The sequence below is a fragment of the Ahaetulla prasina genome, chromosome 1 (assembly GCF_028640845.1).
Source record: "Ahaetulla prasina isolate Xishuangbanna chromosome 1, ASM2864084v1, whole genome shotgun sequence".
Lineage (NCBI taxonomy): Eukaryota > Metazoa > Chordata > Lepidosauria > Squamata > Colubridae > Ahaetulla > Ahaetulla prasina.
In genome coordinates this window covers 194,828,104-194,851,410 of record NC_080539.1, presented here as the reverse complement: position 1 = coordinate 194,851,410, position 23,307 = coordinate 194,828,104, and the positions used below count along the sequence as shown (strand labels likewise).

Genomic DNA, 23,307 nt, shown 5'->3' with positions numbered 1-23,307 from the left:
CAGTTTTGTTCACCATATTATAAAAAAAGATGTAAAGGCTCTGGAAAGAGTGCAGAAAAGAGCAACAAAGATCATTAGGGGGCTGGAGGCTAAAACACATGAAGAATGGTTGCAGGAATTATGTATGTCTAGTTTAGTGAAAAGAAGGACTTAGAGGTTCCAATATCTAAGAAGATGCGGCCAACCTATTCTCCAAAGCACCAGAAGGCAGGACAAGAAGCAAATGGATGGAAATTAATCAAGGAGAGAAGCAACCTAGAACTAAGAAATTTCCTGACAGTGACAACAGTTAACCAGTGGAACAGCTTGCCTTCACAAGTAGTGGGCACTCCATCACTGGAGGTTTTTAAGAAGAGACTGGACAGCCGCATGTCTGGAATGGCAATTGGATCTCCTGCTTGTGCAGGGGGTTGGACTAGACGACCTCCAAGGTCCCTTCCAACTCTGTTATTCAGTTAAATTTATATGCTGCCCATCTCACTGCTGGAGGGACTCTGGGAGAATTACAAAATGATAAAAAAAAATTCCAGATAAGGATGAGCTTTTTGTCTAATCTTTTCTTTTGACAACTTTGCTTCACAAAAATCAATAGAGGATTCTGTTCTCCTAAAGAAAATAAAATTAAAAAGGTAAATTTTCCTGTGACCATGCTAATGACAAAAGCTAACAAATAACCTTAGATATTGTAATTCAGTATTTGATTCTGCTGCTTCATGCATGGAATAACACTTCACTAAAATTAATACTAATAATATCTGTTCCTGTGAATGATTCTCATTTTTCTAATATTATTGCATGATACTAATATACCAAATGCTTTTGAAAATATTTCTTGGTTTTCATTGGAAGGGAAAAGAATTTTGCTTCCAAGCAGAAAAATCTTGGCATCTCAGTGGGAAATGTTACAGAAATGTAACTCAGTCATTTATGATACCAGCAAATCTCTGCCTGGTACTTTGTTCAAGCCCTTGAATTTTATGCAGATTAGGACATTAAAATTATGCTTCTATCACTGTGACTCCAAGTATTTATTATTTATTTATTTTGTTTATATCTGACTTTTATTATTTTTATAAACATCTCAAGGCAGCGAACATATCCAACACACTTTCTTCCTCCTATTTTTCCCACAGCAAGAGCCCTGTGAGGTGAATTGGGCTGAGAGAGAATGACTGGCCTAAGATCACCCAGTTGGTTTTCACATACTTGGATCCAAAAGCTGCTTTAAATCATTTTTTCACCACAGCATAGTATTAGGTTTAGTCTATAGTATTGTTTCATTACTCAGTGAGAAGGTATCAGTCATCTTTCCTAAAAATATAAAAATAGGTACTCAAAAAAAAAATCATGGAAGGCATATATGAAGATTTAGCTGCTATTGATTACCACTTTCTATTTTAGTAAGAACTATTAATATTTTGGAAGAGTGCTATTTTGGAACATACTTATTTTGATCCAGCAATTACTTTTTTGAAGCAAGGAATAATTCCTGATGTGGGGTATGCAAATTTGAGGGGGGGGAATAGGAAGTGCGTATAAGAAATAGAAGTTCCCTTTATATTTCAAAGTAATATATACAGTGATAATAATATGCAAGCAGTTGAATTATCCTGGCTGTGTAGAATGTTGAGCTGTTACGCATGGCATCTCTTAAATATCCAGCCATTTGTAGCTGCTTCTTTAGGAAATAAATTTCTTTGAAACTAATATAAAGCTATTTCTCTCCCACACTGTTAGTTGCTTGGCAGAAAGTTGTGATATTCATTGAGCAGTAAATCAAATGAATGAATATTAATCAAGGAGAGAAGCAACCTAGAACTAAGAAATTTCCTGACAGTGACAACAGTTAACCAGTGGAACAGCTTGCCTTCACAAGTAGTGGGCACTCCATCACTGGAGGTTTTTAAGAAGAGACTGGACAGCCGCATGTCTGGAATGGCAATTGGATCTCCTGCTTGTGCAGGGGGTGGACTAGACGACCTCCAAGGTCCCTTCCAACTCTGTTATTAGTTAAATTTATATGCTGCCCATCTCACTGCTGGAGGGACTCTGGGAGAATTACAAAATGATAAAAAAAAATTCCAGATAAGGATGAGCTTTTTGTCTAATCTTTTCTTTTGACAACTTTGCTTCACAAAAATCAATAGAGGATTCTGTTCTCCTAAAGAAAATAAAATTAAAAAGGTAAATTTTCCTGTGACCATGCTAATGACAAAAGCTAACAAATAACCTTAGATATTGTAATTCAGTATTTGATTCTGCTGCTTCATGCATGGAATAACACTTCACTAAAATTAATACTAATAATATCTGTTCCTGTGAATGATTCTCATTTTTCTAATATTATTGCATGATACTAATATACCAAATGCTTTTGAAAATATTTCTTGGTTTTCATTGGAAGGGAAAAGAATTTTGCTTCCAAGCAGAAAAATCTTGGCATCTCAGTGGGAAATGTTACAGAAATGTAACTCAGTCATTTATGATACCAGCAAATCTCTGCCTGGTACTTTGTTCAAGCCCTTGAATTTTATGCAGATTAGGACATTAAAATTATGCTTCTATCACTGTGACTCCAAGTATTTATTATTTTATTTATTTTGTTTATATCTGACTTTTATTATTTTTATAAACATCTCAAGGCAGCGAACATATCCAACACACTTTCTTCCTCCTATTTTTCCCACAGCAAGAGCCCTGTGAGGTGAATTGGGCTGAGAGAGAATGACTGGCCTAAGATCACCCAGTTGGTTTTCACATACTTGGATCCAAAAGCTGCTTTAAATCATTTTTTCACCACAGCATAGTATTAGGTTTAGTCTATAGTATTGTTTCATTACTCAGTGAGAAGGTATCAGTCATCTTTCCTAAAAATATAAAAATAGGTACTCCAAAAAAAAAATCATGGAAGGCATATATGAAGATTTAGCTGCTATTGATTACCACTTTCTATTTTAGTAAGAACTATTAATATTTTGGAAGAGTGCTATTTTGGAACATACTTATTTTGATCCAGCAATTACTTTTTTGAAGCAAGGAATAATTCCTGATGTGGGGTATGCAAATTTGAGGGGGGGGGAATAGGAAGTGCGTATAAGAAATAGAAGTTCCCTTTATATTTCAAAGTAATATATACAGTGATAATAATATGCAAGCAGTTGAATTATCCTGGCTGTGTAGAATGTTGAGCTGTTACGCATGGCATCTCTTAAATATCCAGCCATTTGTAGCTGCTTCTTTAGGAAATAAATTTCTTTGAAACTAATATAAAGCTATTTCTCTCCCACACTGTTAGTTGCTTGGCAGAAAGTTGTGATATTCATTGAGCAGTAAATCAAATGAATGAATATTTGGAAATAAACCAGTCATTCAGAAATAAAGCAAAACCAAGTGGTATGGCAGAGAGTACCTTGGGAGGATAAAAGAGAGTGGCATCAATCCCATGCGCTAATAACTTACAATTAGCCGTACACAACATGGCAGCCATTTTGTTACTAGGCAAGCTACCATAGCAGTTATGTTTGAGAGCATCTGTGACATAACTCAGCACTTCAAATGTATTTATAACTGAAAAAGATTGCCTATCTCTCCTGAAAACAACAGGATGTAAAGGCTCATTCTCTTAAGGGAAGATTTTTGGCAGAATATTTATGTGAGTAATTTGGGATTATGATTATATTGACTGGTTCAGACTTCTAACTAAAATATTGCTTCTTAAACCATGCTTTGTAGCATTAAACCATGCTTCGATAGTCATCTGGGTTTACATAGCATGGTTCAAAAGCTACAACAACTACAAACAGGCATGATTATATTTTAAATTCTTTGGCAATCAGTTCATTGTCTCAGAAATTATGTTGTGGACTACATATCTAGTTTTAGGTGGCTTGGGAAATCAACACTTCCTCACTTTTCAAAGTGTAGTTTGCATAGGCTGTGTCAAACTTCACCCTAAGTATTCAGGATAACTCAATATAGCGTAAAGGGAATTGTGTTTGAATTGTGTTGCTACTGCCTTTACTTCTAGAATCTTAATAATGGTGTTGGGGACCTTTTGCTATGGCTCACTGTCTCATAAACTCTCTTAAGTGTACTTGGGGTTCAGCAAAATCCAATTCCAGAGAAGGAGCAGAGGACAACAAATCCCCCCCCCCAATATAGAACAAGACAAGGGCTTAAAATAAGATTTAATCTGTCTTTTTGTAGCAGTGTGTCCTATTTTATACTGAATGTATGCGTATGTGGTGTGCAAAAGTAACATCAGATCTTAGTTATGGTGAGCAAAGAAAGAAGAACTAAATGGCAGGCTGAAGTAATGAAGGGAGGCAATGAGCTCTGCCTTAAAGCTGCCCTCTTTGTTCTTTGAAATATCAGTGTAGCAACTTGTGTAGGAGAGGCATTATTTCTTTTAATCATGCTCCTGGCAGTATTTGTCCTATGACAAAGAGCTTGTGGGGACAAAGCAAGAATACAAATTTGCTGTCCCAGTTCTCTCGTGGAATAAATTCTCCTCTGTAGAATGTCAAATCCAAAGATGTATTGTTTTCCCCCCAGCCATTAACTGAGGACAAAGTTGAGTAGCTGAGTTGTTGTCAGGGGAAGTAGGGAAGGGTTATGAGGAATGTTTAACACATCTCTTGTCTTAGATGTGGCAACCAATAAACCACTTAAAAAAAGATAAGACCACTCCTTGTCTTGTTTAAATACTTGCCATATAAGAAGTTAATTAAGCCCCACTGGAAAAGATATTTATTCAGCATCTTTTTCATATCATACTGGTTCGATTGGACGATAATTTAGTATTTATGTTGACACAGTGAAGGAGAAAAGAATGAGACAGGTTTTCTCAGGACAGGCCTTCAGTAACTAAATACATGACTCATGTTTCTTATTAACTTCTTGGAATGAATGGGTGTATATGTCATATAAAAGCATACAAGCATAACCTGTCTTTTTCTCCTCCCATCTCTCTATTTTCTGTCTTCATTCAGAGTATATGATTGCTGACAATGGAGGACAACAAATGATCTCAATAAGTGATGCTTTCATCAAAGGTAAGTTGAATGTGAAAGGGATGCCGCCCCCCCTACAGAAAATGGGATCATATAACATTGGGTGAATGTCAAATTATTCTTCCTCTAAGTGATGTGAATGTATACAATTGGAGTAAAGTCAGTCTTAACTGCGGAAGTCTTTCGGTACTTAAAAAAAAGCCCTGCCTTTTCTTCTGGCTTCTGGCATTTGTCTTTTAATTTAACTAGTTTTCTTTTAAGCTTGAAGCTTAAAAGTTCAGTTTTAACTAAAGTTTTAACACATTAAGTATGTTTATTTTGCTTAAATAATTCAACAAACTTTATAGCTATTTCTAGGTTTCATCACATGCTAGTTGAACAAATAAAAAAGCACTGTTAGCTTTTAAGAAATTTTTCCATATGAATTAAATTTAGTATATTATAGAATATTATAGATATTATAGAATAATATAGTATATGTATAGACTATGAAAATAGCAAAAATATCTTAAAAGCAGAAAATACTGATCTGCCTCAAGTCTTTACAATCATAATAGGGCTTTTTAAAGTTTTAAAAAGAAACATTTTTCTAAAAAAGGTTTAATATATTGGAACAGTTTTGGGATTTATTCTTTTATTTTACTTTCTTATATATAAAACAGAAAGAGAGAAAAGCACACAAAACCTATACAAGATTTCATTCAGTCTAATTTAAATAAATAATTAAATATTGACCTCATAATATTCATCTGTTTTTCAATAAATGAGTTCACAAATGAAAATTGAGCGTCTATCTATAAATCCAAGATTGTAGAATCAGAATAACTCATTTTCAGTCTGAAATAATTATATTAGATAATTTAAATTTTTCTTGTTAAAATTTAGATGCTTTTAAAAGTTGATTTTAAAGTTTATTTTTCACATTTCTGAAAACTTATTTTGATTTCCCATTTCTAGAGTTGATTTTGCAATAGCTCATGGCTATTAATGCCTCAAGACTTTAAAAAAGATGAGTTATCACAAAATATAATAAAATATAGTAAAAAAATATAAAATGTAATCAAGATGGAGCTGAGCACCTATGATAATATCAAATATGTCATAGTAACTTTCCATGAGGAGAAGCAATACATTCAATGCAATCTTTCCCCATATCTAGGACTTGTGGGAGAAGTCTTCTTTAGTCTTTGTCTGACTGCAGAATACAGCAATTTTTCCAATAATGCTCCCCCATAACTTTACTTTGGCTGCAGGATGTAGATCTGTGCAAAACTATACAAGTTTTGATTTTATTAGGGCATTGGTCGGAACCCTGACAATAAACTGGTAATCTGTATTTAGTGCACAAATTAATATGCAAATATGCAATTCCAACTCTATTTTTGTTTGTTTTTTAGAATCACTTTTTAACCGGAGGGTTGAAGAAAAATCCAAAGAGATTTTCTTCACACCCCTAGGCTGGCATCACAGCAATCTGGATCTGCTGAGGGAGGAGAATGGGGAAAAACAAGCCATGGAGAGGTTGCTGTAAGTTGAATGAAAATGAGTGAAACCTGGAGAACTTTTGAGCATAGTGACTATGGCCCCCTAGTGGCACCGGTTTACAGAAAATTATTATATATTATATGAGAAGTAGAAAACAGGAAGTCTGTTCTTAATTTCTGTAGTGTATAAGGGTTGAAAAGTGTTTAATACTAAATACATTTTCTAAATTTTGTTTCATATATTAAAAACTTTTCTATGTCAGACTAAAAATGTTTCTCATTAAGATCTTACAGAAAGAGAAAAGTGGTAAATAATGAAATGGATTGTTTTGCTAAGAATGAGAAAATGTAGACTTTAGTTGACTTTCTGCCCTGACTCAACTTTCAGTCCTCCCAAAAAAAATAGTACAGATAGTCCTTAAGATAGGACTGGTCATTTAACGGCTGTTCAAACTTACAAAAGACCACCAAAACCTATATACAGCCCCATTTCAAAGTCATGATGGCTACAGTGCTGCTGCAATCATTCATTCTTATCACAGACCACAGGTAAACTGCAGTGCCTCCACCTCTGTCTCTCCACCCCACTCCACCGGGATGCCACAGCACTTGTGCCTGCTCAACATACGTCCATCACCCATCACATTTACCTTTTGAAGATTTCCTGGCTTCATGTTGGGGAAGGAGGATTTTGCTTTACTGCAGAAGATTTCTGCAGTAGTGTGCAAACCGCATTAAAGCAAAATGCAGTACTCAGAACCTTCTGCAATCCTGTACAGATCTCATTAAGGGAATGAAATGGAGCACTTTTTTTCTGGGCCACACAGCTGCCATTTTGTGGGCGGGACAAATTTTTTTTTTTTTTATTGGCCAAGTGTGATTGGACAAACAAGGAATTTTTCTTGGTGCATATGCTCTCAGTGTACATAAAAGAAAAGATACGTTCATCAAGGTACAACATTTACAACACAATTGATGATCAATATATCAATGTAAATCATAAGGATTGCCAGCAACAAGTTATAGGCATACAGTCATAAGTGGAAAGAGATTGGTGATGGGAACTATGAAACGATTAATAGTAGTGCAGATTCAGTAAATAGTCTGACAGTGTTGAGGGGATTATTTGTTTAGCAGAGTGATGGCCTTCGGGAAAAAACTGTTCTTGTGTCTAGTTTTTCTGGTGTGCAGTGCTCTATAGCGTCGTTTTGAGGGTAGGAGTTGAAACAGTTTATGTCCAGGATGCGAGGGATCTGCAAATATTTTCACGGCCCTCTTCTTGATTCGTGCAGTATACAGGTCCTCAATGGAAGGCAAGTTGGTAGCAATTATTTTTTCTGCAGTTCTAATTATCCTCTGAAGTCTGTGTTTTTCTTGTTGGGTTGCAGAACTGAACCAGACAGTTATAGAGGTGCAAATGACAGACTCAATAATTCCTCTGTAGAATGTCTGTTTCTAGAATTGTACTATGCAGCCTTGCAGTGAAGCGATCTATTCTAGCATTCTGGAAGGCTTCAGAGCTCTTCAAAAGGCAGGAGAAGGGTGTATGGCCTGAAGGGATGGGAGTCAGGTCTAAAGCCTGGGGGACCTGATAAGAGTGGGAAAAGACCTGTAGAGATCCAAGGGGCAGGAAACAGCACAGATGGGATAGGAGAGGTCTTGGGAGGACCATTGCAGGTGGGCCTGGGTCTATACTAGGCCTCCAAGCAGAGGTGAAATCTATTTTTTTTGGCCACCGGTTCTGTGGGTGTGGCTTGGTAGGCATGTGACTGGGTGGGTGGGGCCAACATGACATCACTCACGTCACTCTTTCTTCTCTTTCTCTCTCCCTTCCTTCCTTTCTCTTTCTTTCTTTCTTCTTCTTCTCTCTCCCTTTTTTCCTTCCTTCCTTTCTTCTCTCTCTCTCTTGTCAGCCCCACTGCGCTGGGGCTGTCATTTTGGCGGGGATGGCAGCCAATGGAACCAACTGCCCCACATTCCAGCCACCTGGGAAGCCTCACCCTGCCTCCACTTGTTAGCCCTGCATGCTATCACTCGCTGGTTGCTTCTCTGCCCACTTTTAACACTGCCAACGCTGCTGCTGCTGGGAGACCGGCTGAATGCAGCTGAATGAGGCTTGCTGTCCTGCCACAAGTAGTAGAAAGTGCCTAGGATCCAGGCTACGGTCGGATGAGAAAAGAGAGCGAGAGAGCAAGAGAGCGATGGGGAAACGGCGACACCCGATTTTCAGACAAGGATGGCAGGGCTTCGGGGAAGGGATTAAGCTGCTATCTCCTTCCCCCGCAGCCCTTGATATCTCGGTCTTCCTTGGTCTCTCTCACTCTCTTTTTGCTCTGCGGGACTAAGCCGGGAGACAAGAGCACCAACAAACAGCTGTGACTGCTTGAGCCAGCCAAAGAAGAGAGAGAGGGAGAGAGAATTGGGTGTTGGCGTTTCCCCATCACTCTCTTGCTCTCTTTTCTATTCTCCCCAAGAACTGAAGCTTTTTTCAGCTGACTTGGAGCTCCCAGGCAGCCCGGAGGTCCCGCAATGAGGTGGATCCAGGCTAATGCCATTGCGATCCTGACCGTAGCCTGGATCCTAGGCACTTTCTATTAATTGTGGCAGGAATGCGCAAGCCTCATTTGGCTGCGTCCAGCCAGTCTCCCAGCAGCAGCGGAATCGGCGGTGTTAAGAGTGAGCAGAGAAGCTCTGGCAAAGTCAAGCCCCATAAAGAAGAGGGGACCACCACCCCTTCTTGTAAGTGCAACTTTCCGCCCCCCCCCCGGTGCCTGCCGATGGGTTGGCGATTCCCATGGCTGCCTTACTGCAGAACCAGATGCTGAGTGAGTGTGGGGAGGGGGAGGGGGGGAGGAAAAGAAGTGCTCAGAGGTGTGGAAGTGTCAGCCAAGTTTGTGGGGAGATTAGCTGGCGAGGAGGAAGAGATGGAGTGGCAAAGTGGTGGGGTGGGCGGGGCAGTGTGGCTTGTGCCTCGGGAATTGATGTATTTATTCCAGCATTTTTCTCTCCGAAGCCCTGCCTTGCTTGCCTGCCTTCCACATGGGCTTCAGCTTGCCTGCCTTCCACATGGGCTTCAGCTTGCCTGCCTTCTCAAGTTGGCCACCACCAGGAAGGCAGCGTGGAAGGCAGGCAAGCATGGCAGGACTACGGGCAATGGATCAGTTCGGGGGCGTCGTCAGCCAGACATTGCTCCCGGCTCGGTGAATGAATGAATAATGAATGAATGAATGAATAATGAATGAATAATTTAATTTCTATACCGCCCTTCTCCCGAAGGACTCAGGGCGGTTTACAGCCAGGTAAAAAACACAATAAAAAACATACAATATACAGCTAAAAACCGATTTTAAAAAACCTATTCAATTTGGCCCATTAATTAAAATACACATTAAAACCATAAAAAAACCCCATTAAAATTACTAATAGTTTTTAATTTTATGCCAGTCCTGCACGGAAGAATAAGTACGTCTTCAGCTCGCGGCGGAAGGTCCGGAGGTCAGGGAGCTATCGAAGTCCTGGGGGAAGCTCATTCCAGAGGGTAGGTGCCCCCACAGAGAAGGCTCTCACCCTGGGGGTCGCCAGCCGACATTGTTTGGCTGACGGCACCCTGAAGAGGCCCTCCCTATGGGAGCGCACAGGTCGATGGGAGGCAAACGGTGGCAGCAGGCGGTCCCGTAAATACCCCAGTCCTAAGCCATGGAGCGCCTTAAAGGTGGTGACCAACACCTTGAATTGCACCCGGAAGACCAGCCTTTGCTACCTACTCACCCGATCCAGTCCAATCCGGTAGCATTTCACCCCTGCCTCGAAGGGCTTCCCCCACTCCTGATATACCACATGCTCTGCATAACGATCTGCATGTTCACTTAATGATTCATTGGGGAATGTAGGATGTTGGGGTTGTTAAGTGAGATGCTTCATTACAAAGTATTATGAGGACTACCTGTACTAAACATATCATCTGAACTTTGACATCAGTACAAGGCAGAGAACTTGCTGCTTGGGTATTGAAAGAGGTATGGATTATTTCCATGGAAATAAACCTCTTTGTTGCTTACCTACAGTAAATGTCTCACCAAGAACTTGTAATTCCTTTTTTAATTTTTTTTTTACTCTTAGCCAGAAATACAAAGAGGTTTTCAGATAAATGGCCTATATACCAGATGTTAATATCTAATCAAGTCACAGACTCTTAAGCACTTGTTTTCATATTTGGAAGTATTTATCCTGAAGCTACATACTTATTTTTTCCCCAAAGATTTTGCAAATTTTGAGGATTTGCAATTGACATCTGAAGTTCACCATTGGTGAATCTGCCCCAATATCTATAATGACTGTAGCTCTCTTCTCTCTTGAACCTTTATCATGTTTATCTGCAGCTCTGCTAATCATAACCACATGATGGCTCTGCTTCAACAGCTGCTATACAACGAAGCATTGTCTCTCTCTTGGCGTGATATAATTGTGCCAGTGGTCTGCCAGGTGGTTCAGACCGTTCGACCTGATGTCAAGAACAAAGATGATGACATGGACATTCGCCAGTTCGTCCACATCAAAAAAGTGAGTCTCTGTGTTGTGTTTAGAACTGAGAAAGTAGAAAAGAAGGGGGACCTACTTTGAAAGATGTCCTTTCTTAATATTACTGGTCCTGCCCGATTTGTGACACATTAATCCAACTATACTCCTACTACCAGGGATTTGCCTACCTTTCTATTTTTCACTGTCTAGTCATGTAAAACAGGGTAAAGCATCAGGCTGGCTAGTTAATTAACTGTATTTGAGAAATGGATCATATTCATCCTACCTTAAATCTGTATTTTACTCTGACATAATTTTTAATGTGCCATTTTTTGTATGTAACCTTATTGTAAAAAGGATTTTTTTTTCTCTTCTCCCAACTGTCAACATAATTGTGTTGACTGTGGCTTCATTGCTAAGGAAGCTTGTCACCCACAACTCCCATTTTCACCAGCCAGTATGGGTAGGAAAATTAGGGCTAGTTTGTTTCCTAATTTAAGTTGGAAATTAGAAACTACAAACGTAACATAATGCTTTATTATAATTTTGCAGATTCCAGGTGGAAAAAAATTTGACTCTGTAGTGGTGAATGGCTTTGTATGCACCAAGAATATAGCACATAAAAAGGTATTTGGGAACCATTTGTATGTAATGGGGAGTGGGGGGATAGAACAGTTACATTATAAATGTTCTATGCAATTCTTAATGACACAGCATCTTTTTCTTTTGATGTTATTACACTTCACCATAGTTCTGTAAAAAAGTATCCCTCAACCCTTTTCCCTTGAATTTTTGGATATGATGAAATGTCATCTAGAGCAGGGGTCTCCAACCTTGGTCCCTTTAAGACTTGTGGACTTCAACTCCCAATGTTCCTCAGCCAGCTTTGCTGGCTGAGGGACTCTGGGAGTTGAAGTCCACAAGTCTTAAAGGGATCAAGGTTGGAGACCCCTGATCTAGAGCCTGAAGCAGCAATGGCATCTCTAAACAATGCAACCGTCATCTCTATGCTTGGCAGTTGGGATAGTGGAATGCAGCATTTGATTTCTGCCTTATATGACAGCCATTTTTTTTCTACAGAATATTTATCCGTATGTCTGAAGAATCACAGAGATGCTTTTTGATGTATTTGTGATAAACATCAATTTTCCTTTTAATGAGTTGTGATTATCCTGTGCTTTGTTGTCAGTGAAATCATGAACTCTAATCACAGCAAAATATATCACTGCAGATATCTGGATTTTGTTCCGGGCTTCTTTATGACTTCCTGGAAGACTTTATGCTGCTCTCTCAGATTGATTATGACAGGATGGCTCCTTCTGGGAAGATTCAGTATTGTTGTATAAACTGTGACTTTGTGGATGTGACTGAGCGCTGGACTTAAATTTTATAACCTTTTCTAGACTGATAGGGATCAATTACTGTTTTGGTGGAAGATCTTGAGAAATTTACTTTCAATGGATTATGATGTGCTTGCAGAATCTCTGTAGAGAGAAGTTATCTATGATGAAGGGGAGCCAACATTTGTAAGAATAGCAGAAGTAACAGAGTAACAGAGAAGGAAGGGACCTTGGAGGTCTTCTAGTTCAACCCCCTTCTTAAACAGGAGACCCCTATATTATTCCGGACAAATGGCTGTCCAATCTGTTCTTAAAAACCTCCAGTGATGGAACACCTAGCATTTCCTGAGGGAAGCCATTCCACTGATTAATTGTTCTCACTGTCAGGAAATTTCTCCTTAGTTCTAGATTGCATCTCTCCTTCATGAGTTTCCATGTTATGTTTTGTCTTGCCCTTAGGTACTTTGAAGAATAGGTTGACCTCCACTTCTTTGTGACTATGTCTTAAATATTGGAAGACTGCTATAATGTCGCACCTAGTCTTTCTCTTCATTAGATTAGATTTACACAGTTCTTGCAGTCATTCATTATATGTTTTAGCTTCTAGTCCCAGTATCATTTCTGTTGCTTTTCTATGCACTCTTTCTAGAGTCTCAACATTTTTTTTTTGGTATTGTGACCAGTAATGGATGCAGTTCTTTTAGCGGTACTAACACTTCACTTGACCTTGATACTATTTTTCTGTGGATGCAGCTTAGAACTGCATTGGCTTTTTGGGCAACAAAAGTGTCTGCAAATTCAATGAATTCACCTTCTATGCCTTCATCCAAATTGTTTATGAAAATGTTGAAGAGTACTAGTCCTAAGAGAGAGCCTTGGAATACCCCACTGCATGCTTCCTTCCATGTAGATGTAATTCCATTAAAGACTACATGTTGAATGTGGTTGGTCAGCCAGTTGTGAATCCATCTGGTGGTGATGCTGTCTATCCCACATTTTTCTATTTCGGAAGTTTCAAACTTCACCTGTGTGACACTGAGCTACAAACTTATTTTACCAACACTGCAATACAACCTTGCAGAGGAATGCATTTCATAATTTTTATCTAATTCCAGATGAATTCCTATATTAAAAACCCCAAAATCCTTCTGCTGAAGTGTTCCATTGAATATCTTTACCGAGAAGAAACAAAATTTACATGCATAGATCCCATTGTCCTCCAGGTGAGAATAGTTTTATTTTCATAGTCCTATTTATTCAGGTTAACATTAAATCAAAGCCTAATGAATTAATTTGTTTATGGATTTTTGAGGTTGATTTTAGTAACATTTTCTTTGTGCTTGACTAGCTGTTCTCAGGCTAATTGCTAAAGGTTTCTCTTTTAGAGACTTTTTGGCTGTGTGCAATAATATTATATTTAATATTTATTATACAATTATGAATACACGGTAATATTTTATAGCACATTATATTTGGGAATTTTATAGGAAATAAATGCTTCTGCCACCATTTTTCTTCATAGCAGATTTGATATGAAAAACCACGTGCTGTGCACTTTATGTTTCACACGTGCTTAGAAAATGTTCAGTAAAGGATACTGATTTTAACTCTTCTAGTGTTCAAGTATTCCAACTCCTCCAACCTAGCAGTTTGAAAGCATGCAAACACGAGTAGATTAATAGGTACCACTTTGGTGGGACAATAACAGTGTTCCATGCATCTTTGATGTATAGACCTCTTGGCCACATGACCATAGATAATGTCTTTGGATAATTCTGGTTTCTTTGGCCAAGAAATGGAGATGAGCACTGTGTCCTACAGTTGGACACGACTGGACAGAGAAACCTTTACTAGCATTCAAGAGCTATATTAAGTATTCTCAGAACAGTTTTATACATGTTAACTCAGGAATATATTATGGGGTTTGTTAAGTTTGAATGAGACAAGAGTTAACATATCAACTGTGTGCGCACAAGTGTGCGCACAGACACTTGATTTTAAAGTCTACATAAAGCTATCCTTTATAAACCTATTTATATAGGGGCAGATATATTATACTATTGGGTCAGTTTCAAAAAGGATAGGAAAAAATGAAGAATATTTCTCATAATTTTGAGATTACATGTGTGAGAATCTGTAAATATATTTTCAATAATTTAATTGTGAACCAAAAATGAAACAATTTTTGAAGCATTTCTTCTCAATCTTAAAAGGAATGTGTCCTAGAATTTTGAATATAAAATATTTTTAATGAGTGAACTGAAATTTTAGAAATGTATCTGATTTTTTTAGTTTATGATTCAATTATATAATCTGTTTTATGCACAATTTAGATGATATGTAAATTATGATGGTACTTACATTCCTCATGTCTCCTATCCCTTGGGAGTAGCCCGTAAAAAAAAACAAGATTTTTAAAGTTCAATCTTGAAGAACTCCAGAAATACTCTAATAACCCTTTCTGACTGTCCAGTGCTCAGTGTATGACTGCAAAGTCTTTTTTATCATTTTAGGAAAGGGAGTTTTTAAAAAACTATGTTCAGCGAATAGTGGATGTCAGACCTACTTTAGTCTTGGTTGAAAAAACTGTGTCCCGTATTGCTCAGGACATGCTTCTGGAACATGGCATTAGTTTGGTCATTAATGTTAAGCCTGTAAGTACTAATATTTTAAATTATATTATGATTGTGTACTTCAAAGTGCTTCCACATTATTAAAAGCGCATACATCTTAAATATGGTAAAATGTAATGAAATGTATAGATAAATCATTTTTTTGGTGTGAATGCACATGTAAATACATTTTTGTATACGGTATTTTTGATAAAAAGAATTGCAATGCTTTCATTTATTGGGCAGAAATTTTTTTTTGTATAAAAGTGTTTAAAAGTTCCAGAAAAGGATTGAACTAATAAGTAAACATTAACCCCAAAGTACCCCATATTGTTCCTGTTGCAGTTCTATTTTCTTGCCATTCTGCCATTTTGTTAATGCTTTGTTCTTTATGACATTGACACAAAGCTAAATGTTTTATGTGTTTATATATCAAATTTATATAGCCCCCCCATCTCTCAAAAATCATATTCTTGTGATATCCCTTATTTTCATAAATAGATCTCTTGCTTTTATCATGTTGGGTTTTTTTCTATTTGTCTACAGTCTGAATTCAAATACACTTTATCTCTTTTCATCTTTAGTTGGAAGTTTCCATTAAGTACTCTAGTTTCTCTAAATGTCTATCCTCTTGTCTTGTTTATGTTAGTTATTTATGGCCTTGTTTGATAGCTAATGTGTTCTTCATTTTCTTTTTTGTGATATATTTTCTGACTTCCTCTTTTACAATAATTTAACCTCTTCCCATAATTTTTCATGTTCTCTATCCACTGGGTCTTTGAATCTCTTTCTAAGCTTAATTTTATATTTTCCTGGAATTTTATATCTCATTTGGATTGGATCATTTCTAGTCTTTTTTAGGCTTATGATTAGAGCTGATGTCTATGGAGATTTTCAGTCATGCAGGTCATAGTTGTACCAGAGGTGCTTTTTCAAGACGCAACTGACTTCTTCAGCTTGGATGAGAAGCGAAACGTTTAAAAAAAAACCAAAACCCAAGAAAATCCAGTTGCCTTTTGAAAAAGCACCTTTAGGATGATTAGAGCTAATGGTCTAATCCACAGTCAGGACCCAGCAGTATTTTGCAATTCAGCAATGCCTAAAGACTTTTGGCAGAGGACGTTTATACAAGGCTGTAAAATGGTTACGCCAATAAAAATACTGAAGGAGAATTTTGAAAAATGGAATCAGAAAATAATACAGGTAGTCTTCAACTGATGACTGTTCATTCAGCAACTGTTCAAAATTAATATGGCTCTGAATGAAGAGAATTACAACCTCTGCTCAAAGTGACGGCTGTTGCAATGCCCCTATGGTCACATGATCAAAATTTGGGTGCTTGGCATGTAAATCACTTTGGGAGGAAATGTGGGATATAAATCTGATGAAGAAGAAAGAACATAAGAAGCCAAAAGCAGTCTTTATCTTATTAATGTTTTGCAGCATGTTCTGGATCGAGTAAGTCGGATGACCCAGGGAGATGTATTGATGTCAATGGATCAGTTGTTAACCAAACCTCACCTTGGGACCTGCCATAAATTTTATATTCAGGTGTTCCAGCTACCTAATGGTGAGTAAAGCAAAGAAGTTCTGTTATCTTCTTATGTCTGTCTGTCTATCTGTGACTAATACGAAGATAAAATAAGTGTTATATGATTGATGCAGTGCTTTTCTTATGCCAGCTTAAAGTTAGAACAGAATTTTTATTTACAGGTAGTAGACTTGTATGCCTCTTCTATTTACCAAGCCCTGTTTGCAGTAAGATAAGAATTAGGTCTTCTGGTTCAGCTTTCTAATCATAATTTTCATTAGCTGGTTTTATTGAAATTATATTTACTCTTCTGATTTTTCTTTTTATGTATCTCATTTTCTTCTCCATAATGACTTAGATTTGACATATTGTAAATACACATTCACTCTATAAAGCCTGTTTAATACAAACTCAGAGCACAGACAGTTATAAATAAGAAACGTTCAAAAAAGACATACTTGCTCATCTACTGCAATTAAAATAATGAAGGGTAACATACAATGTGGCAAAATATTTCATGGACCAAAATCTCACTTTGTCAATGGCATAGGTTTGTGGAAGTAAAAAAAAAATCAGTTCATATGAAATACATAAACTAAGCAGAACATGCTAAAACCCAGGACACCCTTTTCAGTAGCTGCATCTTCTGCTGTATTATCCTGGCAGTTTTATGGAGACTTAATAATAATAATAATAATAATAATAATAATAATAATAATAATAATAATAATAACAACAACAACAACAACAACAACAACAACAACAACAACAATAATAATAATAATAATAATAATAATTTTATTTATAGACCGCCCTTCTCCCAAAGGACTCAGGGCGGTGTACAGCCACAAATAAAATACAGAAAGAAAACAACAATACAAAACTAAAAACAACCCTTAAAAAACCTATTTAATTTGGCTACTTATAGATAAAAATATTCCCTCTAAAATTTACTAAAAAATTTAAAACCCATAAATCAATTTAATAATATAAAATTTAAGCGAGTCCAGCAAGACGAAATAAGTAGGTTTTAAGTTCGTGGAAGGTCCTAAGGTCAGGTATTTGTCGGAGTCCAGGGGGAAGCTCGTTCCATAGGGTAGGAGCCCCCACAGAGAAGGCCCTCCCCCTGGGGGCCGCCAGCCGGCATTGCTTGGCTGACGGCACCCTGAGGAGCCCTTCTCTTTGAGAGCGCACCGGTCGTTGGGAGATAGACGTTGGCAGTAGACGGTCCCGTAGGTATCACGGTCCTAAGCCATGGAGCGCTTTAAAGGTAGTAACTAACACCTTGAAGCGCACCCGGAAGACAACAGGCAGCCAGTGCAGTCTGCGCAGGATAGGTGTTACATGGGAGCTCCGAACTGCTTCCTCAATAACCCGCGCAGTCACATTCTGGACTAGCTGGAGTCTCCGGGTGCTCTTCAAGGGGAGCCCCATGTAGAAAGCATTGCAATAGTCCAGACGAGAGGTAACGAGAGCATGAGTGACCGTGCATAGGGCATCCCGGTCCAGGAAAGGGCGCAACTGGCGGATCAGGCGAACCTGATAGAAAGCTCTCCTGGAGATGGCTGTCAAATGGTCTTCGAAAGACAGCCGCCCATCCAGGAGCACGCCCAAGTTGCGCACCCTTTCCATCGGGGCCAATGACTCGCCCCCAACAAACATTATTTTGGAAAACATTCATGGTAGTACAAGTGACATTCCATAAAGATTTCTGTTCTCTTTTACTTCATGTGTATTTGTGTGTGTATTTATATTTCATGTTATTTTCACAGTTTAAAAGTGTTTGTTCAATCTATAGGTAAAACTGGAACTTGATGGATTGAAAGATACAATGAAAATCAATTGAATTTCTGATTTGGCTGTGTTTTGAATACATTTTGAATGATTAATAACTTTGACTAACATATACAAATTGGCCAAAGCACCACCCTAGGTAGAGAGAATAAGCATCATTATATAGTAAGCATCATTCTCTTTTCTTTCAGAAGAAACCAAAACTCTGATGTTTTTTGAAGGTTGCCCTCAACACCTGGGCTGCACTGTCAAGCTGCGTGGTGCAGGAGAGTATGAATTGGCTCGAGTGAAGGAGATCCTTATTTTTATGATCTGTGTGGCCTATCATTCCCAGTTGGAGATCTCCTTCCTTATGGACGAGTTTGCCATGCCTCCTCAGTTGAGCAAAAATGGTTCCTTCCAGAGTCTGATGGAAGAACATGGGGAAGAAGATGGGCAGCAAGATCTCCTGAACAGAGAATTTGACACAGCAGGAAAAGAGGCTGATGTAGCCTCAGATAAGCTGCCTGTTATATCTGAATCTATGTCTCTAGATGAGATAGGCTCCCATGAACAATGGACTTTGACAGAAGACGATGATGACCTGATCAATGGTGATTTACAAGAAGCTGCTCGCCAGAAGCAGCAAACATATCCTCTGGTCGATTCGTTATACAGAACAAAAATAATTTCTGAAGCCCTTTTACCTCTTGAGTTGACTGAACAACAACTAGGAATCTTAGATACTGAACAACTGGAAACTCTAGGGGTAATTAATGATTACGAGGAACCTAAAAGTCAGGCCAGGGAGTTTAGAGATCCTTTGCAAGATGACACTGGGTTGTATATCACAGAGGAAGTGACTTCCTCTGAAGATCGCCTCAAAACCTTTTCTTTAGCATTTAAGCAAGAACTGAAGGACGTTATTCTCGGCATTTCCCCAGTAATCTCATTCCGTGAGCCATTTCTGTTAACAGAGAGAGGCATGAGATGTCCCACTAGAGAATATTTCTCAGAGCAAGTTTTTTTTTCTCCTCTGCTCAACAAGGAGTACAAAGAACTGGATATCAGAAGGAAGAAACAATTGTTAAGGGATCTCTCTGGACTGCAAGGGATGAATGGAAGTATCCAGGCCAAGCCTACCCAGATTCTACCTTCCCATGAACTTGTTAGCACCAGAATTGCTGAGCCTCTGAACAGTAGCTCAAACCTGGCCAGAATGGTCGCTGACTTCCGAGCCAGAGGAGGAAGGATTGTGCAGAAAAACGCAGACCCATTTGTTCAATCTAAAGAAGCATCGGCTGTGAAATTAGGAGTCAGGAGTGAAGATGATGAAAAAATATTCATTCAGAATGACTCTCTATGGTCTCAAAAAGTGAGTGAATATTTTAAATAGTTTGGTGGATTATGGAAACCTAAGAAATAAACTTTTCTAAGTATCTTCCAACAAAGTATTATTTTCAGGAATGTTTGAAATTGAATTCTACTCTTGCCCAACCCTCTGCATAATGTTTTAATCTTGATTTGGTAAGGGTTAGGATTAGAGTGTATCGTAGCAAAAGCTATGAGAAACAGTACAGGTAGTCCTCAGGTTATGACAATTGGGACCAGAACTTCCATTACTAAGCAATATGATTATGAAGCATAAACACATTAGCTTAGGAGTGTGGTAGGAATAACTTACAGGTGCCTCAAGTAAGTTATTGAGCGCCATGGCAGGCACTAGGGAGCACAGGGGAGCTGGTAGGGAATCTGGATGGGCAGGGGTGCTATGAACTATGAGATCCTTGGAATCTCGTATTCTAGTAGGACTTCTTGGGAAAAAAAGGTGGTGGGAGATGACGTACAGGAGTGATTTGTGACCTTCCCTGCAGGCATCGCCATTGACTTTGCTTATGGGAAGCCAGCACAGAACGTCACAAATAGCAATCACATGACCATGGGGACATTATGATGGCTGCAATTATGTGGACTGGTCATAAATCCCCTTCGTTCAGTGCCATCATAACTTTGAATAGCTGCTGAACGAGTGGTTGTAACTCATAGATTACCTGTAATGATAATCTTCTCAGAATGCCTTTTGCTCCTTGAAAAAGTATAAGGCACTTAGGAACAAAGACGCTGAAGAGGGCTTTGGCTGAACGGGAAAGTATTTCAAGAGAAAAATATAGTATGTATATTTTTATGTACGTGATACTATGTTTTGATACTGTTTTCTGTACAATTCCAAGGACATCTCTGGAGCTACTCACTCGGTGTACTGAACTTATGTGGCTTTTTTATCCCATACCAGACTGGCTTGTACTTCAAAGTTGTTGAAATTTTGCTCAGTTGAAAAATAGCAAAGCATTTTGGCGATCCCTTTACAGTTTCTAAAAATAAACCTTGAATGATGGATCCCTATGTTCCTCATTTTAGACAAACAAAGAGTTTAAATTGAAAAAGAAAGTGTAAAGTGCATGGCAATTGCTGCAAAAGAAATGGAGAGAGACATGAAGCAAAGATTTCACATACATTTAAGAATGGAATTGTGTAGTTCAGATATCTTAAACGTTTTTCACGTTTGACATAGCATTATCCCAAATTCTATTCCTACATTTCTGTTACCCGTAAATATTTAGTTTGCATAAAGTCAAATTAAAATATTTTTACGTTATAGTTTTAGGTATAATAAATGGTGCAGCTATGTTTCATTTTCTTGTCTTGCACCTTTATTTAACTTTTTCTTACTTCTTTACTTGCTTGGTATACTATTGCTTACCTTGAAAGCCATGATGGGTATGCATGTATGTAAATATTGATTATGATTTATGTGCCATCAGGTTGGCGCTGATTCTTAACAACCACGTAGATAGATCTTCTGTACCCAATCTGGCTTTTCAGATCTTCCATCAGTGTACTCATAAACATTATACTTGAGTCCATCCATTGCTAACATAATAACTGTTTTACATTTACATGTCTTCCCAGGTGGACTGTCTTAGCTGTGCAAACCATCAGAGACTGTGTGTTTTGTTCAGTAGTTCTTCAGCCCAATCTGGCAATGCTCCAAGTGCCTGTGTTAGCCCATGGTATGATACTAATTTTATTTACTTTAATTACTTAAATGTGTGCTATAAATTCTTCTCTTCTAGTTGATGGGGAAATAGAGAATATTCCTTAGAGGCTTGCCATTTACTGGTTTGTAAACATGCAGTTACTACGACTACAACTACTACTACTGTATTACTGCTACACAACACAGGGTTTTTATAATCCTGGGGGAAAGGGCTCTTCGAGACCCCCACCTTCATTTTATCATCCTTTGCTTTTTTCCTTCCATGCTTTTTGTCCATTGAATGATCCATCAGTGGCCCAAGGAACAGGACTTCAGGGGAGCCCAAAACACTGGGCAGAGTTCAGTTAAGAGGCATAAGAGAGCACTCTTTTCAAGAATTCCTCTTAAACAGCTACCCCCCAAGTGCAGCTGTGCCAGCAGAAAATGGCCAGTTATCCATGCTGTTCTTTGGGAAAGTACCACACTTACAGCAGTAATGAGTGGGCAGTGGTTTTTCTATCAACATGTTTCCCTCCCATCTCAAGAACAGGAGGAAAGACCATTGCCATTGCTGGGTGGATGAACTCAAATATACTTTCCAACCAATGTAGCAATGAATCAGATTAGCAAAGTTTTGCTCCTCCCGCTCACCTCCCCCCACCCAATCTGATAAAGCACTTAATCTTCCCCAAAGGTTCATATAACACTGAGGGTGGTGTTGCAAATCCAGTGCATCTCATTAAAATCAAAACTTGAATGGCATTTTAAAAATTGGGAAAAACAGGACTCAAAAATTTTAAATTCTTTCTAGGATACAGACATATTTTTGTGTAACCTAAAATATATATTAGCATTTTGTTGAACTCATACCTTGCAGTATCCGGCATTCTTTTCACTATTTATTTTATTTACCAACTGCTTAGATCCTTATGGACCCTAGGCCATTTGTGTTGAATGAATGGCAGATCATGCAGTATGCAGTATAACATGCAGTTTTAGTATAATATAATAACAACAGAGTTGGAAGGGACCTTGGAGGCCTTCTAGTCCAACCCCTGCCCAGGCAGGAAACCCTACACCATATCAGACAGATGGTTATCCAACATTTTCTTAAAAATTTCCAGTGTTGGAGCATTCACAACTTCTGCAGGCAAGTCGTTCCACTTATTAATTGTTCTAACTGTCAGGAAATTTCTCCTTAGTTCTAAGTTGCTTCTTTCCTTGATCAGTTTCCACCCATTGCTTCTTGTTCTACCCTCAGGTGCTTTGGAGAACAGCCCGACTTCCGCTTCTTTGTGGCAGCCCCTGAGATATTGGAACACAGCTATCATGTCTCCCCTAGTCCTTCTTTTTATTAAACTAGGCACACCCAGTTCTTGCAACCGTTCTTCATATGTTTTAGCCTCCAGTACCCTGATCATCTTTGTTGCTCTTCTCTGCACTCTTTCTAGAGTCTCAGCATCTTTTTTACATCGCAGCGACCAAAACTGAATGTAGTATTCAGTGATTTAGTGATGCAGTTTGTTGCTTCTATCTTCCAAATCATAAAATATGCAGCAGCAGCTGCGTTTGTCTGTAGGATATTGATGGAATAACTGAATTTATATCTTGCTGTAATCTCACAACTCTTGACTATTTATTTTGTTTTGTTCGTTTTATTATGTTTACATTGCAAAGAAGCAAGAGAGCAGCAGTATTTGTCTAAGGTCAAGAGAGTAATGTTGATAATGAATTAGAAATCAGTTAAATTCTGTAGAGCCACATTTTTTTCTTTGACATTTGGTAAAACAATATAGGCCTCTTGCATGCAGGAAATGTCCAATAATTCCAATTATTTTAAAGGTAACTGTCTTGGTTTCTGTTTTTTTAGGATGGTAGTAATGGAGTTCTATGGGAAGAATGATCTCACCTTAGGAGTATTTCTAGAAAGGTATTGTTTCAGGTAAGAATATTTGATTTTAAATTATTATGAAAATAGGCTCAGTATTATTTAGGGGATT

General features: G+C 38.2%; 1 protein-coding gene across 1 annotated transcript in view; it reads left to right on the top strand.

The window, feature by feature from the left end:
• The window catches only part of PIKFYVE (phosphoinositide kinase, FYVE-type zinc finger containing), a 107,234-nt gene that overhangs the window by 45,604 nt on the left and 38,323 nt on the right, over nucleotides 1-23,307 (top strand). The window contains exons 13-22 of the mRNA XM_058186216.1: nucleotides 4,992-5,054; nucleotides 6,410-6,539; nucleotides 10,876-11,056; nucleotides 11,567-11,641; nucleotides 13,470-13,577; nucleotides 14,868-15,008; nucleotides 16,410-16,536; nucleotides 18,483-19,645; nucleotides 21,241-21,341; nucleotides 23,178-23,249. Of these exons, the coding sequence (XP_058042199.1) occupies nucleotides 4,992-5,054; nucleotides 6,410-6,539; nucleotides 10,876-11,056; nucleotides 11,567-11,641; nucleotides 13,470-13,577; nucleotides 14,868-15,008; nucleotides 16,410-16,536; nucleotides 18,483-19,645; nucleotides 21,241-21,341; nucleotides 23,178-23,249 (2,161 nt within the window). The remainder of the gene's footprint in view (nucleotides 1-4,991; nucleotides 5,055-6,409; nucleotides 6,540-10,875; nucleotides 11,057-11,566; nucleotides 11,642-13,469; nucleotides 13,578-14,867; nucleotides 15,009-16,409; nucleotides 16,537-18,482; nucleotides 19,646-21,240; nucleotides 21,342-23,177; nucleotides 23,250-23,307) is intronic.